We start from the raw sequence: 15711 nt of genomic DNA on the forward strand, positions 1-15711 counted from the left end.
ATAAAACCCTTCCCTAATTGATAAATGGCAAGGGACATGAATAGGCAATTTTCAGATAAAGAAATCAAATGTATCAATAAACACTTGAGAAAGTGTTCTAAATCTCTAATAATTAGAGAAATACAAATCAAAACAACTCTGAGGTATCACCTCACACCTAGCATATTGGCTAAAATGAAAGAAGGGGAGAGTAATGAATGCTGGAGGGCATGTGGCAAAACTGGGACATTAATGCATTGCTGGTGGAGTTGTGAACTGATCCAACCATTCTGGCGGACAATTTGGAACTATGCTCAAAGGGATATAAAAGAATGCCTGCCCTTTGATCCAGCCATAGCATTGTTGGGTTCCTACCCCAAAGAGATCATAGATAAACAGACTTGTATGAAAATATTTATAGCTGCGCTTTTTGTGGTGGCAGAAAACTGGAAAATGAGGGTATATCCTTCAATTGGGGAATGGCTGAACAAATTGTGGTATATGCTGGTGATGGAATACTATTGTGCTCCAAGGAATTATTATTTCCATGTGATCTGGAAAGACCTCCAGGAATTGATGCAGAGTGAAAGGAGCAGAGCCAGAAGAACATTGTACACAGCGACCAATACACTGTGGTAAAATAGAATGTAATGGACATCTGTACTAGCAGCAATGCAATGACCCAGGACAATTCTGAGGGACTTATGGAAAAGAACGTTACCCACATTCAGAGGAAGAACTACAGGAGTGGAAACAGAAGAAAAACAACTGCTTGAACACATGGGTTGAGGCGGACATGATTAGGGATGTAGACTCAAAACTACCACACCAATGCAACTATCAACAATTTGGAAATAGGTCTTGATCAATGACACATGTTAAAACCAGTGGAAATATGCATCAGCCATGGCGGGGGAGGGGAGCTCGGGGGGTGAAGGGGAAAGTAAGAGCATGAATTATGTAACCATGTTAACTTTTCTGAAAAATAAATATTAATAAATGTTTTTTAAAAAACCTTAATATATTATAGAAATGCCAATAATTGTTTCTGGACTTGTGATTTTATTGTAGAAAGTTTCAAAGTAAGGAAAACACTAACTCTTACTCCTCACTGCATGCTTTTGTCTAATTTTCTTATTAATTCTCTACCTGTATTCTAGAGAAATAAAAGGTTGTGTTCTGATATCTTATCATGAATTACTTAAATTGCAATTTCTTATTAAGTATATATTATAGTACACTATAATAATTATTAATTATACCTATTATTGATACATAATAAATAATTATAACCTTAGTTCACAATGTAGATTACAAAGACTGGAAAAAATACTTCTACAAATCTTTTTTCATTACAACATCCATTTTCATACACTTAGAAAAATATCAGTGTTAGTGACTATATAAGTATTAACAGTATCAGATAATGCAAAAAATTTTTTAATATTTAAACAATGTATGTCTGTGAGAAAATTTTCACCATCAACCATTGGTTGCAATTGCCAATTCCTCCACAGACACTGAAACCACTTCTCAATAATTCAGCTCTCTGAAGACATCATTGAAGTCTCTTCTCATGGCCTCTTCCCCAGAATAGGAGTTATATACTCACCTCTCTCAAAAGTATTTCTTCATATTCTTTAGCCTTGAAAGTTAATTCATTCAGTGTTCTCAGGAAGGAAGTTATCTTAGTCCTTTCTCTATGTCTCACATAGTTTCTCTCCAGACATGACAGTAAATTCTCTCCAGTATGGCAATTAAATTATGACTCTAAGATTCTATTCCCTCTTTATAAAAATATAGTCCCCATGAGAAGAAGCTATGGCTGTATCAACAATGTGGAGAATGTCTGGTGTAGAACTTCCCTCTACTGATGTAGATAGGCAAAATTTCTGAGACTTACATCTTTTGAAAACTGCCTGGAACATGTAGAAGATAAGTCCAGGGTCACATAGTTAGCAAGAGTCAGAGATAAGACTTGAAACCAAAAATTGCTGATGTCAAGGCTTAATCCTTTGTCCACTACTCCATAATGTCTCTCGGATATTATTTATACAAAACACAATACAGGGAGAAATGTTTATATTTTAAAAGACTCCATTTAACATACTTAAGTAGTTTCAGTAAATTCTCTGTGTCTTTAAAATACAATTCTATGTAATAAATTTGAAACTACACTCAACCTTTCAAAAGCACATAAATTTCCTAGAAAAATTTAGAAGAACAAATTAGAGAACTAGCAAGCATGGTAAAACACTGAATTCTAACAGAAAGTACTATGAAAGTACCAAATTACTATTATCATCTCTTTTTATTAAACATTATTTCACTTAATTTTATTTTTATACCAATACTTATGGCATGATAATGAAACTAAAAATATTTTAAAGTTCAAGAAATATTTTTGTTTGTTGAAATAAATTACTGAAATTATAAAAACTCAATATCAGGGAATTGGAAGAATGTTTAAGAGCTCCATGTTTGTGTATAATAAATCATTTCTTTGAAAAGATAATTGCGGCACTGCTAGTGGAAAAACACCATAGCTTGACAGCAATTATCCAAAAGCTACTCAAGTTAACTTACACACAGATGGCTCTTTGTTGCAGTGCCTATATTAGTTAAAGAATTGTTTCAGGACATTAGTTCACTTAGCTCAAAGGAAATAATAAGATTTCAGTTATTAATCACTCTAATGTTAAAACTTTTTGTAAAATGAGCAAACTTTGGCTACAGTAAAAATTCAGAGCAGAACAATAATATTTAATAGTCACTCCACTTTCAGTGGTTGAAGTAAAAAAAATTGGAATCCAAAAAAACTGGCTACACATATATAAAATGGGAGTGGAATTCTGTATAACTTTACTAATATGACAAAGCAAATGATTCTAAATTCTTTTGTTCAATAGCCATCTCCACAGATTGTGTTGAATGAAATCATATTATTTTTATGAGTCAGTATTCTCAGTAGTGTAACTGAGCAGTGCCTTCTTGGAGGCATCATGAACCAGAATTTTCTGTGATTGTCTTTGCTCCAAAGTACATGCCAAAAAGTAAAACACAGCTTTTCAAATATTCTCGGGAGTTTAACTTTAGCCAAGATTGAGTGTTACTTACCATCAGCACAAATGATGGAAACAAAACCATTTGACAAGTTAACTATATACCAAAGTAACTCAAGATCACTTGGCCCTGGTAACAGAGTGAGACTAAGTCTAGGCAGCTTTTCAGGCTGTTCAGGTAAAAAGACCATTTTTATCTTTGTTCTTTAGATGATTGGTTGCATTCTCCCATTTTACTTTGTTAAAGGGACTGAGAAATTTATTATCAATAATTTTCATTTACATTTATATAACCAAATCAGTAAATACCTAAGTTTTTTTTGAGTGTGAGTTACAAGACTCTTCCAGACTCACAGAGTTTTAGAACTAGAAGGATCCTCAGAAATTATGGACTACAATTTTACACAAAGAAATCAAAGTCTAATCAAAAGAACTGGCTTGGCTGAGGTCCCTTGGCTCATTTCTAGTGCAGTTTGATCTAGAACCTAGCAGGACACATCTTTTGCCCTTTTCACTATAAATACACCATGCTTTCTCTACTAGCTCACTGAACAAAAATGACAAACTGTTTTATATTCAACAATTGGCTAAAAATATTTTTAAACATTCATATGTAAAATATTTACTCTTTGAATGAAATCTTAGCTCTCCTATCTTTGTAATTTGGGGGATGGAGATGCCTGAGGATGAATGAATTACTGTCTATATTTGGTGCTTGGCCTCCTAACTCTTAATATGATATCTGTGAATGTTTTTTAAAAATATTTTGATAATTGTATTTCAATATAATTGGTTTCCTTTGTAATCCTGTTTTATTTTGTATACTTAAAAATATTTTTCTGAAAAGTGCACAGGTTTCACCATTGCAAAGGGGGCCATCACTCAAAAAAGTAAAGAACTTCTACTCTAAATAATATATTAAAATACATGCCTTCATTCATGAACTAATGAGCTCTCTTTAAGCCTCACCAGCTGATAGGACAGGACAACTAAAGTCCCACCCTACTGATAGCAAGAACAGATCAACAAAACCAAAAGATACTACAGTCAATTTTTAAAATTATCTTCATTGCTAATTCTAAAGGGAGGAGAAGGGATTTCAATATTCCATATTATATATAACACCAGTAACTTAACATCTCCCACCAGCTTCTCTGCTTGGTTTCAACTCTACAAAACATCAGCTTCCCCTAGGACTGTGTTGGTGAACATGTGGCACACGTGCCAGAGGAGGACTTAGTGTCTGCTCTGTAGGCATGCCTGCCATCACCCCAGCACAGAGTTCACCAGAGTTCATTGCTAGAAAGCCAGAGAGACATGGCTGCTCCCCTCCGCTTCTCCATGCAGTTTACAATTTGGGGACTCAGTCTCTAAAAGATTTGCCATTACTACCCTAGGATAAATTCATCAGCTTAAACACCATCATGGAGATTGCTTTAACTTTGATGCTCCTCACCTCCTCAGTACCCGCAGGCTCCTCTCCCATCTAACTGGAGGGTAGGCCAGGTTCTATGAGAAGTTTAAAAGTCAAAAAATCATTTCTAGATTATCCATTATTTCATCTTTTCTCTACCAAATAGCTGCTTCTCTTATTGCGGATAAGCTAAAGTTGACATTTGATGAGGTACAGTGTCATATATATCAAAGTAAAAATAGAAAACAATTGGACCTTTCTTCCTATATGTAATACACATAAAAGCATGTATGTAAAATTTCAGTATCATTTGCAGTTATAAGAAATCAGAAAAAACTATGATTCTGAGATAATTACCATACACTGTCTGTGACTCTTAACATCTCTCTGTTTACTAACTGTTAGAATTCATTATATTAAACTATTCATGATTACCATACTTTAGTGAATTGTAAAGAGCTAGCCATCCCCTTTCAGAATCAGAATAACTACTCCAATAACTAGTCCAAACTGAATGGGGCAACCTAGAGTTCATCATAAGAATTGGGAACTATGAAGTCATCTGTACTGCAAAATAATATTAGCTGAACATGCATGCACTAGCCAACCACAGATTTATCAGGAGTCTATATTTAGGATGGCTGAGGTTCTATTTGTGGCAGCTGGTTATTCCTAACATAGGGTAGTCACCCTGAACCCTCTATGACCCTCTTTCTCAGTTATACAAACATAGGTCTATCTGCTTTTTGCATAGCCATGTATATTCTCACAGGCAGGACTGCCTAAACCCTAAAACCAAGTTTTGAGTAATAAGATTTTTAAAGGGATGCTTCTACTAACACTAGGACCATAAGAGTCATTCAAATATACATCATTCCCTAATCTTGTAGTGATAATAAAAATCATAATGATAATTGCCAACACTTAAACAGGGCTTTACCGTGGGTAATAGTTTCAGTGGCAGAAGTTGGAATGGTAAGTCATTAACTTTTTTGAACCTTAGGTTTTACATCTACAAAATGAGAATGGGAAGGCCAGGCAAGAAGACCTTTCAAGTCCCTTCTAGCTCTAAGTGTGTAAAATTCTATTCAGAGTAACTTAGACAAAGGCATTTACAGCAACTTTTTTCTTAATAGATCTATGATCTCCTTTAGCTCCTCAGCACAACAGAGTACTACCTAGAGTTCCAGATCTAGAATGAGGAGGACTGATCTTTCTAAGCTCAAAACTAGACTCAGATACCTACTAGTTGTATGACCCTGAACAACAAATTTAACCCTGGTTGCCTTAATTTCCTAATCTGTAAAATGAGCTGGAGAAGGAAATGGCAAACCACTCTAGGATCTTTGCCAGGAAAACCCCAAATGAGGTCATAAAGAGTCAGACACGATTGAACTGGTGCATATTACAAACCATTCACATATTATTCTCATTCTAAGGGATTTTTTCCCTTCTTTTTTTAAGACTGGGTTTCTCCCTCTCTCACCCAGGCAAGAAGTATCGTGTCTACTCACCAGTCCAATACCAATAATGACTGACATAGAAGCTTTAATCTGCTCCAGTTTTCCATTGAGCCCTGTTCATTTCTCTTCAGGCAGCCTGGTGGCCCTCTGCTCCTGGTGGTTCACCATATTAGAGAGAACACCAGATTGGTTTTAGCTCTAATACAGCTCAAAACTCAACTTATCCACTAGCCTCAATCTTCCCCAAAAATGAGGATTATACTGATGTACCACCACAACTACTTGGATTTTTTCTCCCCTGGGTATATTGATTTCTTCTGAGTTCTTGGAGCTGAACTTGAAGGATATTACAGCTGTACCACTACAACATCTTTCAAAAACAGGAGTATCTGGGGAAGGAGATCTTCTACATGGAGAATTCCACTTCTTGATTTCTGAGAAGGACATTCCCTTTGACCTTTGCTCACCTTTGGTCAGGATGCTTCCCTTTTTTAGACATAATTGGATACTTATAAGCAAGGAATCACTAAGCAAAGTGATAGCTATGGTTCCATTTTGAATGATATCAACATATACATGGAAGACACTATTAGAGAAAATCACCTTCAAAAAATAACTAAAATATCCATATCTTTTCACCCAGAGATATGGTAAAAATGTACATCTTTTTCATTTGTCATTTTTTCAGTCATTTTTCAGTAAGTGTCTTGGGCTAGATATGAACTCAGGAAGAGAAGTTTTTCTGACTCCAGCACCAGTGCTCTATACATGGCACCTCCTAGTTGCTCAAACATCAAAGGGGTAAAAAGAATCATGTGTATATCAAAATGTCCTTAGAAAAAAATGGTTGCCCATCAGTTGAGAATTGGCTAAACAAACTGTGGTATAAGAACAAAAATGAGTATTATATGAATTAAAAATATAAATAACTCCACAAAATAGGATAACATGAATATTAGGAAGTGAAGAGAACCAGAAAACAATATATGATATTTAAAATAAAGTAAACAGAATAAAAACAGAAAAATAAATATTGTGTAATTCTAATACTAGGCACAAAGTACAACTAAAAATGTATTTGCTTTCACTGGAGAAGTGAAACACTATGACTGTGAGATACTGTACATAGTACCAAATGCTGTTTTGCTGACTTTTTTTTTCTTTTGGGGGTATTTTTTACAAGGTAAGAATGGGGACAGTATATTAAAAAATAATGTAATGTTAAAATAAGTCATCATTAAAACCAAAAAAAAGAAAAAGAAAATCATGTCTGAAAACCTAATGTTTTCTTTGGAAATGTTAGTAAATGCATTTGCCATTCACCTGAAGAAATGTGGTCAAATCATTATTATATTAGAACCACTGTCTAGGCATACTAAATGATGGTATAGCAAGATCTTTGGACTCAAAACCTAAGTCCTAACTCAGGCTTAACTGCTAAATGGAAAACTATTTCCTGTCTTTCAGTTTCATGTATATATGTTGTTTAGATGATTAGGCTTAGTTGGGTTCCACATCAAGTTTTTACAAGTTCACTTTCCCCTCCACTGTCTTACATTATTTGATGAGGTAATATTCTTTCTATTTTCTAATGTTATACAATATGTTATGGAACTGAACTCATACATTAAATTAGTGTTATGTCCTTACCTTTCTACCTGACAAAAAGAGCAAAGGTGTGCCAGATGAGATTATTTCTATGATCTTCTGGTCATTTTCTATGACCACTCTTTGCAGAGATTGTCTTAAATTAATTTCTAAAAAACTTTTATAAACACAAAATCCTAGATATGAGGTTGGAAGGATCCTTGGAGATCATCAAGTCTAGCAATTTCATTATTCAGGGGAGGAAAGCAGGGTCCAGAAAGGTCTAAGTTACTTCAGGTTCAAAACTTAGGTCTTAACTCTGTCTGAGTCCAAAGACCTCACTACACCACTACACAATATACCTAGGCAGTGGGTTTGGTATGCTCTCTGATACAACCAAATATCTCTCCTGGTATCTATATCCAGAATGTAGAATCTAGTTCAGTGGGCAACATAAGTAATTCTGGCACTGCTATTGCAGATGTTCCTAGTTAAATGGTACTGGAAAAAGGAAAAGAAAAAAATAGAAGGAAAGGAATCAGAAAGGAGCAAAGAAAAGGGAGAAGATGGGGGAAATGGATGGATGGGAAGAGATGACAAAGGGATGAGGAAAAGGAGAGGGGAGAGGGAAGGGAGGAGATGGGGAGAATGAGAAAGGAGAGAAAGAGGAAAAAGAGGACAAGAAAGGAAGAGAGAAGTATGGAGAAAAGAGAAAGGAAAGGGAGGTGAATGGAGAAGAAAGTAGAAGGAAAGGAAAGAAAAAGGAGGAGGGGGAATGTAGGGTTAGGGTTAGAGATTAGGCTTAAGGTGAGAGGAATTTAGAATTAGGAAAAGTGGGGGAATTTAGGATTAGGTTTAAGGAAAGAGGGGAGAAAAAAAGAAAAAAGTGGNAGGGGAGAAAAAAGAAAAAAGTGGAGGAGAAAGAAAGATGGCGAGAAAAAAACAGGAAAAGGGAGAAGAAAGAAAGGAGGAAGAGAGAAGAAAAGGATGGAGGGGAGAAAAAGAAGACTAAGGGTGAGGAGATAAGGGAGAAGAAAGGAAGAAAATAGAGGAGGGGAAGAAAGGGGGAAAGGGAGAAGAAGGAAGAGGGAGATGTCAGGGAGGAGGAGGCAGTTGAGAAAGCAGGGAAGGAAAGAAGAGAAGGAAGGAAAGGGAAGGAGGGAGGAGAGGAGGGGGTAACTAAGAGAAATCATTTTAAATACATTGTCTATGATGATGATGTAGATTGGATTTCTGGGTTCCAATACACAATACACCAGTTTCCTTTTAATTCCCCAGATCCTCATTTGCATCAAATCTTACCTTGGCAAAAGGTGGCATTAACTCTCTTATAACCTTGAGGGCATTCCATCATTTGGCTATATCCGTGGTAAGCTAAAAGAAGTGGAAAAAAAATCAGTGAATACTTGACAATACTTTGTAATTGTTTTTAAATTAGTCATTGGGCATCCTATTCATTAAAAACTCACATTTAATTAGTGCTTTAAGATTTAGAAAATGCTTTGTATACTTTACCTCATATGATCCTCAACTGTAACCCTTGATCAAGTAAACATACAGCTATTATCTCTCTTTTACCCACAAGGAAACCAAAACTCAGAGAGTCTTTGCCTTGAAGAGGCCTGGGTAAGCTATAGGAGTGCTGAGCCTGGGCCAGATTCCAAGGCCCTGTTGCTTCCCCCTCCACACTTGAAATGTGCTCACAATGCCAAATGATCATATTAAAGAATGGGACATATTTAAAGGGACCAGCTAGTCTATTAAAGTATAAACTGTACTCAACAGCAGTGGTCTAGAATGTACCCAAGAGGCAGTGGGGCAGTAGCCACCACTGTAGTCTGGCAGTTCTGGGCATGAACCTCCCAGTGACCCAGGAAACTGGTGGGAGAGAGAAGTCCAATCTCCCAGAACTCCCTAAACCTATGAAATCACTGGCTCAAAAAAAAGTACAAGGACAAAAAAGTATTATTTTTCAAGAATATCTAGCATATTAATTCGAACCTAATTGCACTCAAAATTTGAGACAATGCTTAAATGTTTGCAAAATCTTCCTCCCCCCTTTTTTCACTTTGCACAATAGATATATTCCTAAAAAGTTTAATTAATTTTATATTTATCCCCATATCTTAACATTAGTTGTGAACTTGGATGCTTTAAAGGCATCCTATGATTAATTATTTTGTCAAGAAAAAAAAGCTTTCTAGTATTTGAATAATTCCTCCCCTCCCCCAAACTTATTTACAATTTTAAAATCCAGATTTTCATACACATCTCAGCAGTCCAGAATATAGAGAAATAGAATCCTCCAGCAAATAGAATCTGTTTTCAAACATAGAAGTCACAAGAGAAATCTACTGACAGTTATCCCTTCCATTGCAGTTTCAATGTATCAGGTTTGGAATGAGAAATAAAATTTTGGGTAGTTTTGTAAAAGTTGCAGAAAACATGCAAAGTCCAGCAAATGATCCCCCAAAAGTTTAGAAACTCGCAAGTGCATACTTAATCCAAAATTTACAATTAGGTACTATAAACACTTGTGTGGGTTGAAATGATGTATTATTCTCCAGCATATCATAGTTAGTATTAGTAACCTTAGATTGACAACTTCCTTTAGAAAATTAGCAAAAGTTAAGTGCCTCTCAGAAGAGAGATATCTATCTTTCCTTTTAAGAGTAAAAAAATCTCCTTCCCCGAGCAGCTTTATATACTCTTTTCTAATTTGGCCCCAACTCTCCCAGTTTGCTCCTTTTCCCCCTTTTTCTTATTATGTATTCCAAACAGCTCTGACAGTCAATATTCAAAAGGTTAAAAGAGATTAGAAACTGGATGGTGATGGAAAATTCTCAAGAGGAAAGTCCTAAACCTAAAGTTATTATCTTAACTCCCTATCCCAAATGTTTCAGAATGAAAGACCTTGGCCATGTCTAAACTCTCACTCAACTTAGAAATTGCAAACTTGAGGAATGCTCCCATGAGTTCAAGAATACTGGGAAACTTAAAGAGGTTAGGACAAGATGAAGAAAACTATAACATACACAGACTTTGTAACACACACAGGTTGAGTTAAAGAGAAGCATTGTATTAATTTCCTATAAATTCTGAGTTCACTTGTATACTTTTGGACATTGCTTTGGGTTGACCACTCAGAGCAGTGCCCCTGTCCGCTCCTGTCTGCTTATCAGAGTGACTTTGGTATTCACTCATAATATTTTTTATCAGACTTCTCTGGTAAGAAGGGAGGGCAAAAAAATTATATGCACACTTTCCAGGTCATGAAGGGACCTAACCCTAATCCCTCTTTGTGGAAGGGATAACTAGTTAAAATGGTAACTGTACCTGGTGGGCTCATGAGTCCACAAACTCAGAAATACAGGCCCAAGAGGTGAGAAAACTAAAAGAGGGAAATGGGCAGTATCTAGTGGGAAGAAAGGCAGAAGGGCAGTGGTTAAAAAAAGTGATAAAATATCAAAAACATGATATGACAGGAAACTGAAGCAAAATCACAGTTAAGATGAAAAATCAGTTACATAGAACATTCCATTCCTTCAGCATTAACTAACCAAATTTTAATTTTATAAATCAAGCAATGCCTGGACTTTCATAGTATCATCAGATCATCAATTAGATCATTGATTAAAAGACCTGTTTGTTTTAGGTCGAGGGAAGTAAAGTGGTGTGACCAGTTTCTCAGAACCAAAAAATGACATAGCCAAGATTCAAACCCAGAGCCTCTGACTCCAGATCAAGCATTCTCTCGATTGTTTAAATATACATCTATTCCATTTAATGAAGGAGATACATTGCTATTTACATGTCTATAATGAATTGGACAACAACAGAACAGAAATTAGAAGAGAAGTGACATAATTTAGAATAGTCAATCAATAGGCATTTATTAAGTATTTTCTATGTTCTGGGCACTCATCTAGGGACTGATGATAAAAAAAAAAGCAAAAAATAAAAAGGCCCTATCATTTAAGGAAACAGCATCAATAGAGCCTGGAGTTGGGGGAAGGGTGGCTCTAGCAGAGAAGGTGAAGAATTTTTTTTTCTCTTCACCCATAGAGCATATATAAACCACTTGATGGCATAAACCCATACTACCTTTCTTTCTAGGGGTAGCTAGTTGATTGCTGAGAATAGAATAAAGATTTGGAGTCAATAAGATTCATTTTCCTGAGTTCAAATCTAGCCTTGGACACTTACTAGCTGTGTTATTCTGGGCAACTCACTTAATCCAGTTTGTCTCAGTTTCCTCATCTGTAAAATAAGCTAAAGAAGGAAACAGCTCACCACTACAGTATCTCTGTCAAGGAAATTTCTAAAAGGGATCACAAGGAGTTGGAAATGACTGAACAACAATCTTTTTTCTCTTAAGGTTCTTCTTTCCCACTCCTTGCTCTTCTTGAATGTGGCAGATGAAACTGGGAGAAGAAGAAGCAAAAATGGACATTGGTAGGTGGTGCAGAATTACTAGCATCAACAGAGTTCTGTCAGCCCTGTCTTTCATTAGAATGTAAACTCCTTGAGGGAAGGTACCTTTTTTCATATTTGAATCTGTGCTGCATCCTACATATATTATACACTTAATAAATGTTGACTGTTTGAGTCTTAGTTGGTTATGGCTTTAGAAATTCTCAGTAATACAAGCAAGAAAGGACTTTTGTCTTCTACTTATAATATATGCATTCACTGCAGATTTTCCTATTCCTAATGTATCTTCCATGATTTTTCAGTTTTCCATCTAGTAAAATGGCCTCCCTCCAAACAACTCAAGTATTTTAAAGAGTAATAACCAAGTTAAACTTTCTCAAAATAAAAAGGAAATGTAGATAGATAGTATGGGATCCTTCTCAATGTACCCAAACACAATTTTCAAGAATTACCTAAAGAAACTCAACAGGTTGATAGTTTAGAAGAGGTCATTCATTCCAGCTACCTAATTTTACAATTGAAGAGAATGAGTCACAGATAGAAGAAATGACTAGTCCAGTTAAATAATGAGTGGAAGAGCTGGGTCCAGAACTATAGCCTCTTCACTCTTGACTAGGGCTCCTTTCTCTAACCACACTGCCTCATGAGAAAATCATGAAGCACTGAACCATGGAGAATTGAGCCAAAGTAAGTCTGCTCTCTTTCAAAATGCATATGATTTAAAGAGTAATACCAAACCAAGAAAGTTTTCAAAATGACACAAGAAGAATGTGACCCTGAATGTGTTTCTTGGGAATGAATCACCCAAAATATACATAGTACAGTAAATGTCAAGTTGTTAATAAGATCACACTACATTCTTAATCCATACTGTCAGTTCTCAGGATAGGTCAACTGAATACTTTTATGTGAAACCAATATTTGAATTCATTTACTAAAAAGGGACAGAAGAATCCTAGAGATGTAAGGGATTTTTATCAAACATCTAGTCCAAACCGTACCTGAAAGAGAATCCCTCTTTGGCACTAATCTAGCCTTTGTTTGAAAAGCTCCTATTTAGGGGAAACCTACATCTTCCTAAAGCAGCCCCTTCTGACTCCAATTTTAAACAAATATTTTGTGTTTTTTTCTCCTGACATGAAGCTAAAATTTGCCTCTTTGGAAATTTCCATCCATTACCCCTGTTTATGTCTTCTGGAGCCAAGCAGACCCAATCTAATCCATCTTTTCCCTGAAATACTTGAAGGCAGTTGTCCAGTGTATCTCTGAACCTTTTTTCCTCTGAGCTAAAAAATCCTTAGTTTCTTAGCAGTTTTGCACTTTCCCTATCTGTTCAAATCCAACATAGAAATTATAACTCAGAGATATTATCCAAACTATATGAAATTGGTCTGTTACTACCAACAAGTTATTATGAATCAGGGATGAACTATAACTAGGGGTCAAGGGATAATAGTAATAATTTTGGCATTGAATGAATGAAACATTTAAGTGCTTACTATATACATGGGGCAGCTAGGTGCCACAGTGCATAACAGCACAGTTCCTAGAGTCAGAAAGACTCATGTTCATGAGTTCAAATCTGGCCTCAATTGTGTGAACCTGGGCAAATCACTTAACCCTATTTGCATCGGTTTCCTCCTCTGTAATATGAACTGGACATGGAAATATTGAAATTCTCCAGTGTCTTCATAAAAAAAACCCAAATGGGTTCAAGAAGAATTGGAAAGGAATCAACAACAGTGTGCTAATCACTGTACTAAGCTTTCAGGATACCAAAAAAAAAAAAAAAAAAAAAAAAAAAAGGAAAAGAAAAAGAAAAAGAAAAAGAAAGAGAAAAAGAAAAAGAAAAAGAAAAGAAAAGGGAGGAGGAACTAGTTCTCTCTCAAGGAGCTCCCATTCAAAGGAAGGACATGGAAGTTGATGGCTGCAAGTCAGATGGAAAGGTCTCATTATCCTTAAGATTCAGGAGTAAGCAAAGTAGGGAAACTATCTGAATAAAATGTGCAAGTCATTTGCTTCTCCATAGAAAACTTTTTCCCATCTACAAAAAAGGTGGTTGGATTAAAATAATATAATCTCTAAGACTACTCAACTGTAAGATGCTATGAAACCACATATTCCAGAAATTTATAACAAAAGGCTAGAATTTGCTGATAGTAAAGTCAGAGAAAAAGCTAGAAGAATTCTCGGGTAGGTCAGACATAACCTCCATCAAAATTTTGCATTTTCAAATTTGAAAGAGAAGAAGGACAAAAAAGAAAAGAGAATTGGAGGGGGAAATAGAATTAGAGAGAAGAGAGTAGAAAAGGTACTCTTAAAAACACAGGCTCAGGGTAGAATTAAAACCACTAAAAAGGAGTTCTAAGTATGTCCATGAATGTATTTTAAATATTTTTATAAGTTTTTTTCAATATAATTGGCATCCTGTATAATTCTATGTATTTCATTTTATATACTTGGAAAAACTATTCTGAGAAACACTCCATAGATTACACCAGAATGCCAAAAGGGTGCATGACACAAAAGTTTGAAATCCCTGTGGATGTGCGTGCACACACACACACACACACACACACACACACATATACCTTTCTCTTTCATTTATACAAAGGATCATAATTAGTTTCCATCTATTCCTGGACACACTGACATGTAAAATGCATGCAAGCATGTAAACAAGAGTCACAATTACTGTGCATTTTCATCTGCGATGTATAATACTTTCTCATAAGATTTAGGAAACCAAAGAAAGCGTCTGAGCAAATGGGAAAGTAAAAAAAGGGAAAAGTGAGACATATAAAAGGAGGAGTTTTTTATTAACCTCTCAAAGAAAACAGGAAAAAAGAAATGTTTAAATGTGGGCCCTGCTTTGGTTTGCTTGGCAGAGTGGTTTTGGCAAGTAAAGATAGGGAATCTTAACTACTTAGCTATTTGAGGTAAAAACCACCCAATAGACTATATTGTCAAACAAGACCTTAAAGAGCACAGGGCCATTTCTTAACATAAATAAACAAAAATAATAATAAGAAGAACAGTAACAACTCACAGTTATATAGTAATTTAAGGTTTGCAAAGGGCTTTACAATATATCATTTTATCCTCACAGAAAACCTAGATGGTAAGTGCTATTATCCCCATTTTATAGATAAGAAAACTGAAGCAAGCAAGTGTCTTACCCCAGGACATAAAGCTAGTAAGTGCATGAAATCAGGTCCTCCTGACTCCAGACTAAGATCTCCATCTACTGCACCACCGGCTTTGTTCAAAAATGATCCAAGGGGGGGAGGGGATCCTTTGATTCTAAATTTAGTTCTGAGAATTAGTCAAGGACTCAAAACTAAATATGAACCTTACTAAATATAACCATAAAATCATGCTCCTCCCTTAAAAAGATCCCTTCAAAATGATCAAAATAAAACAAACGAATTTCAAGAAAGATTTCAACAAGTCTAAGAAATATAAGAGTTCAAAGGAAACAAAGAATCTATAAAAAGAAAAAATTCCAAGGATTTAAGTTCAGATTTTAACTGTATGTACAAGAAGGACAAGAAAGCAAAGTGAAGTATCAAAATGGCTCAATTTAGAACAAAATGCAGATTTGGATGGAAAATGAAAATATTAAAGGGGAGGAGAAAAAAGAGACATGAAAAGGAAAAGAGATGAGAGAAAGGAAGAAATAAAGGGAGGAAGGAAGGAATGGAGGGAAGGAAGGAAGGAAGGAAGGAAGGAAGGAAGGAAGGAAGGAAGGAAGGAAGGAAGGAAGGGAGGG

General features: G+C 35.6%; 1 protein-coding gene across 24 annotated transcripts in view; it reads right to left on the reverse strand.

Moving 5' to 3' along the window:
* LTBP1 (latent transforming growth factor beta binding protein 1) overlaps positions 1-15711 on the reverse strand; it is a 481657-nt gene that overhangs the window by 200653 nt on the left and 265293 nt on the right. For all 24 annotated transcript variants that reach the window (XM_044663664.1, XM_044663663.1, XM_044663682.1 and 21 more), the window contains one exon: positions 8808-8879. In XM_044663664.1, coding sequence (XP_044519599.1) covers positions 8808-8879 — 72 coding nt within the window. The remainder of the gene's footprint in view (positions 1-8807; positions 8880-15711) is intronic.

This window comes from Gracilinanus agilis, chromosome 2 (genome assembly GCF_016433145.1).
Source record: "Gracilinanus agilis isolate LMUSP501 chromosome 2, AgileGrace, whole genome shotgun sequence".
Lineage (NCBI taxonomy): Eukaryota > Metazoa > Chordata > Mammalia > Didelphimorphia > Didelphidae > Gracilinanus > Gracilinanus agilis.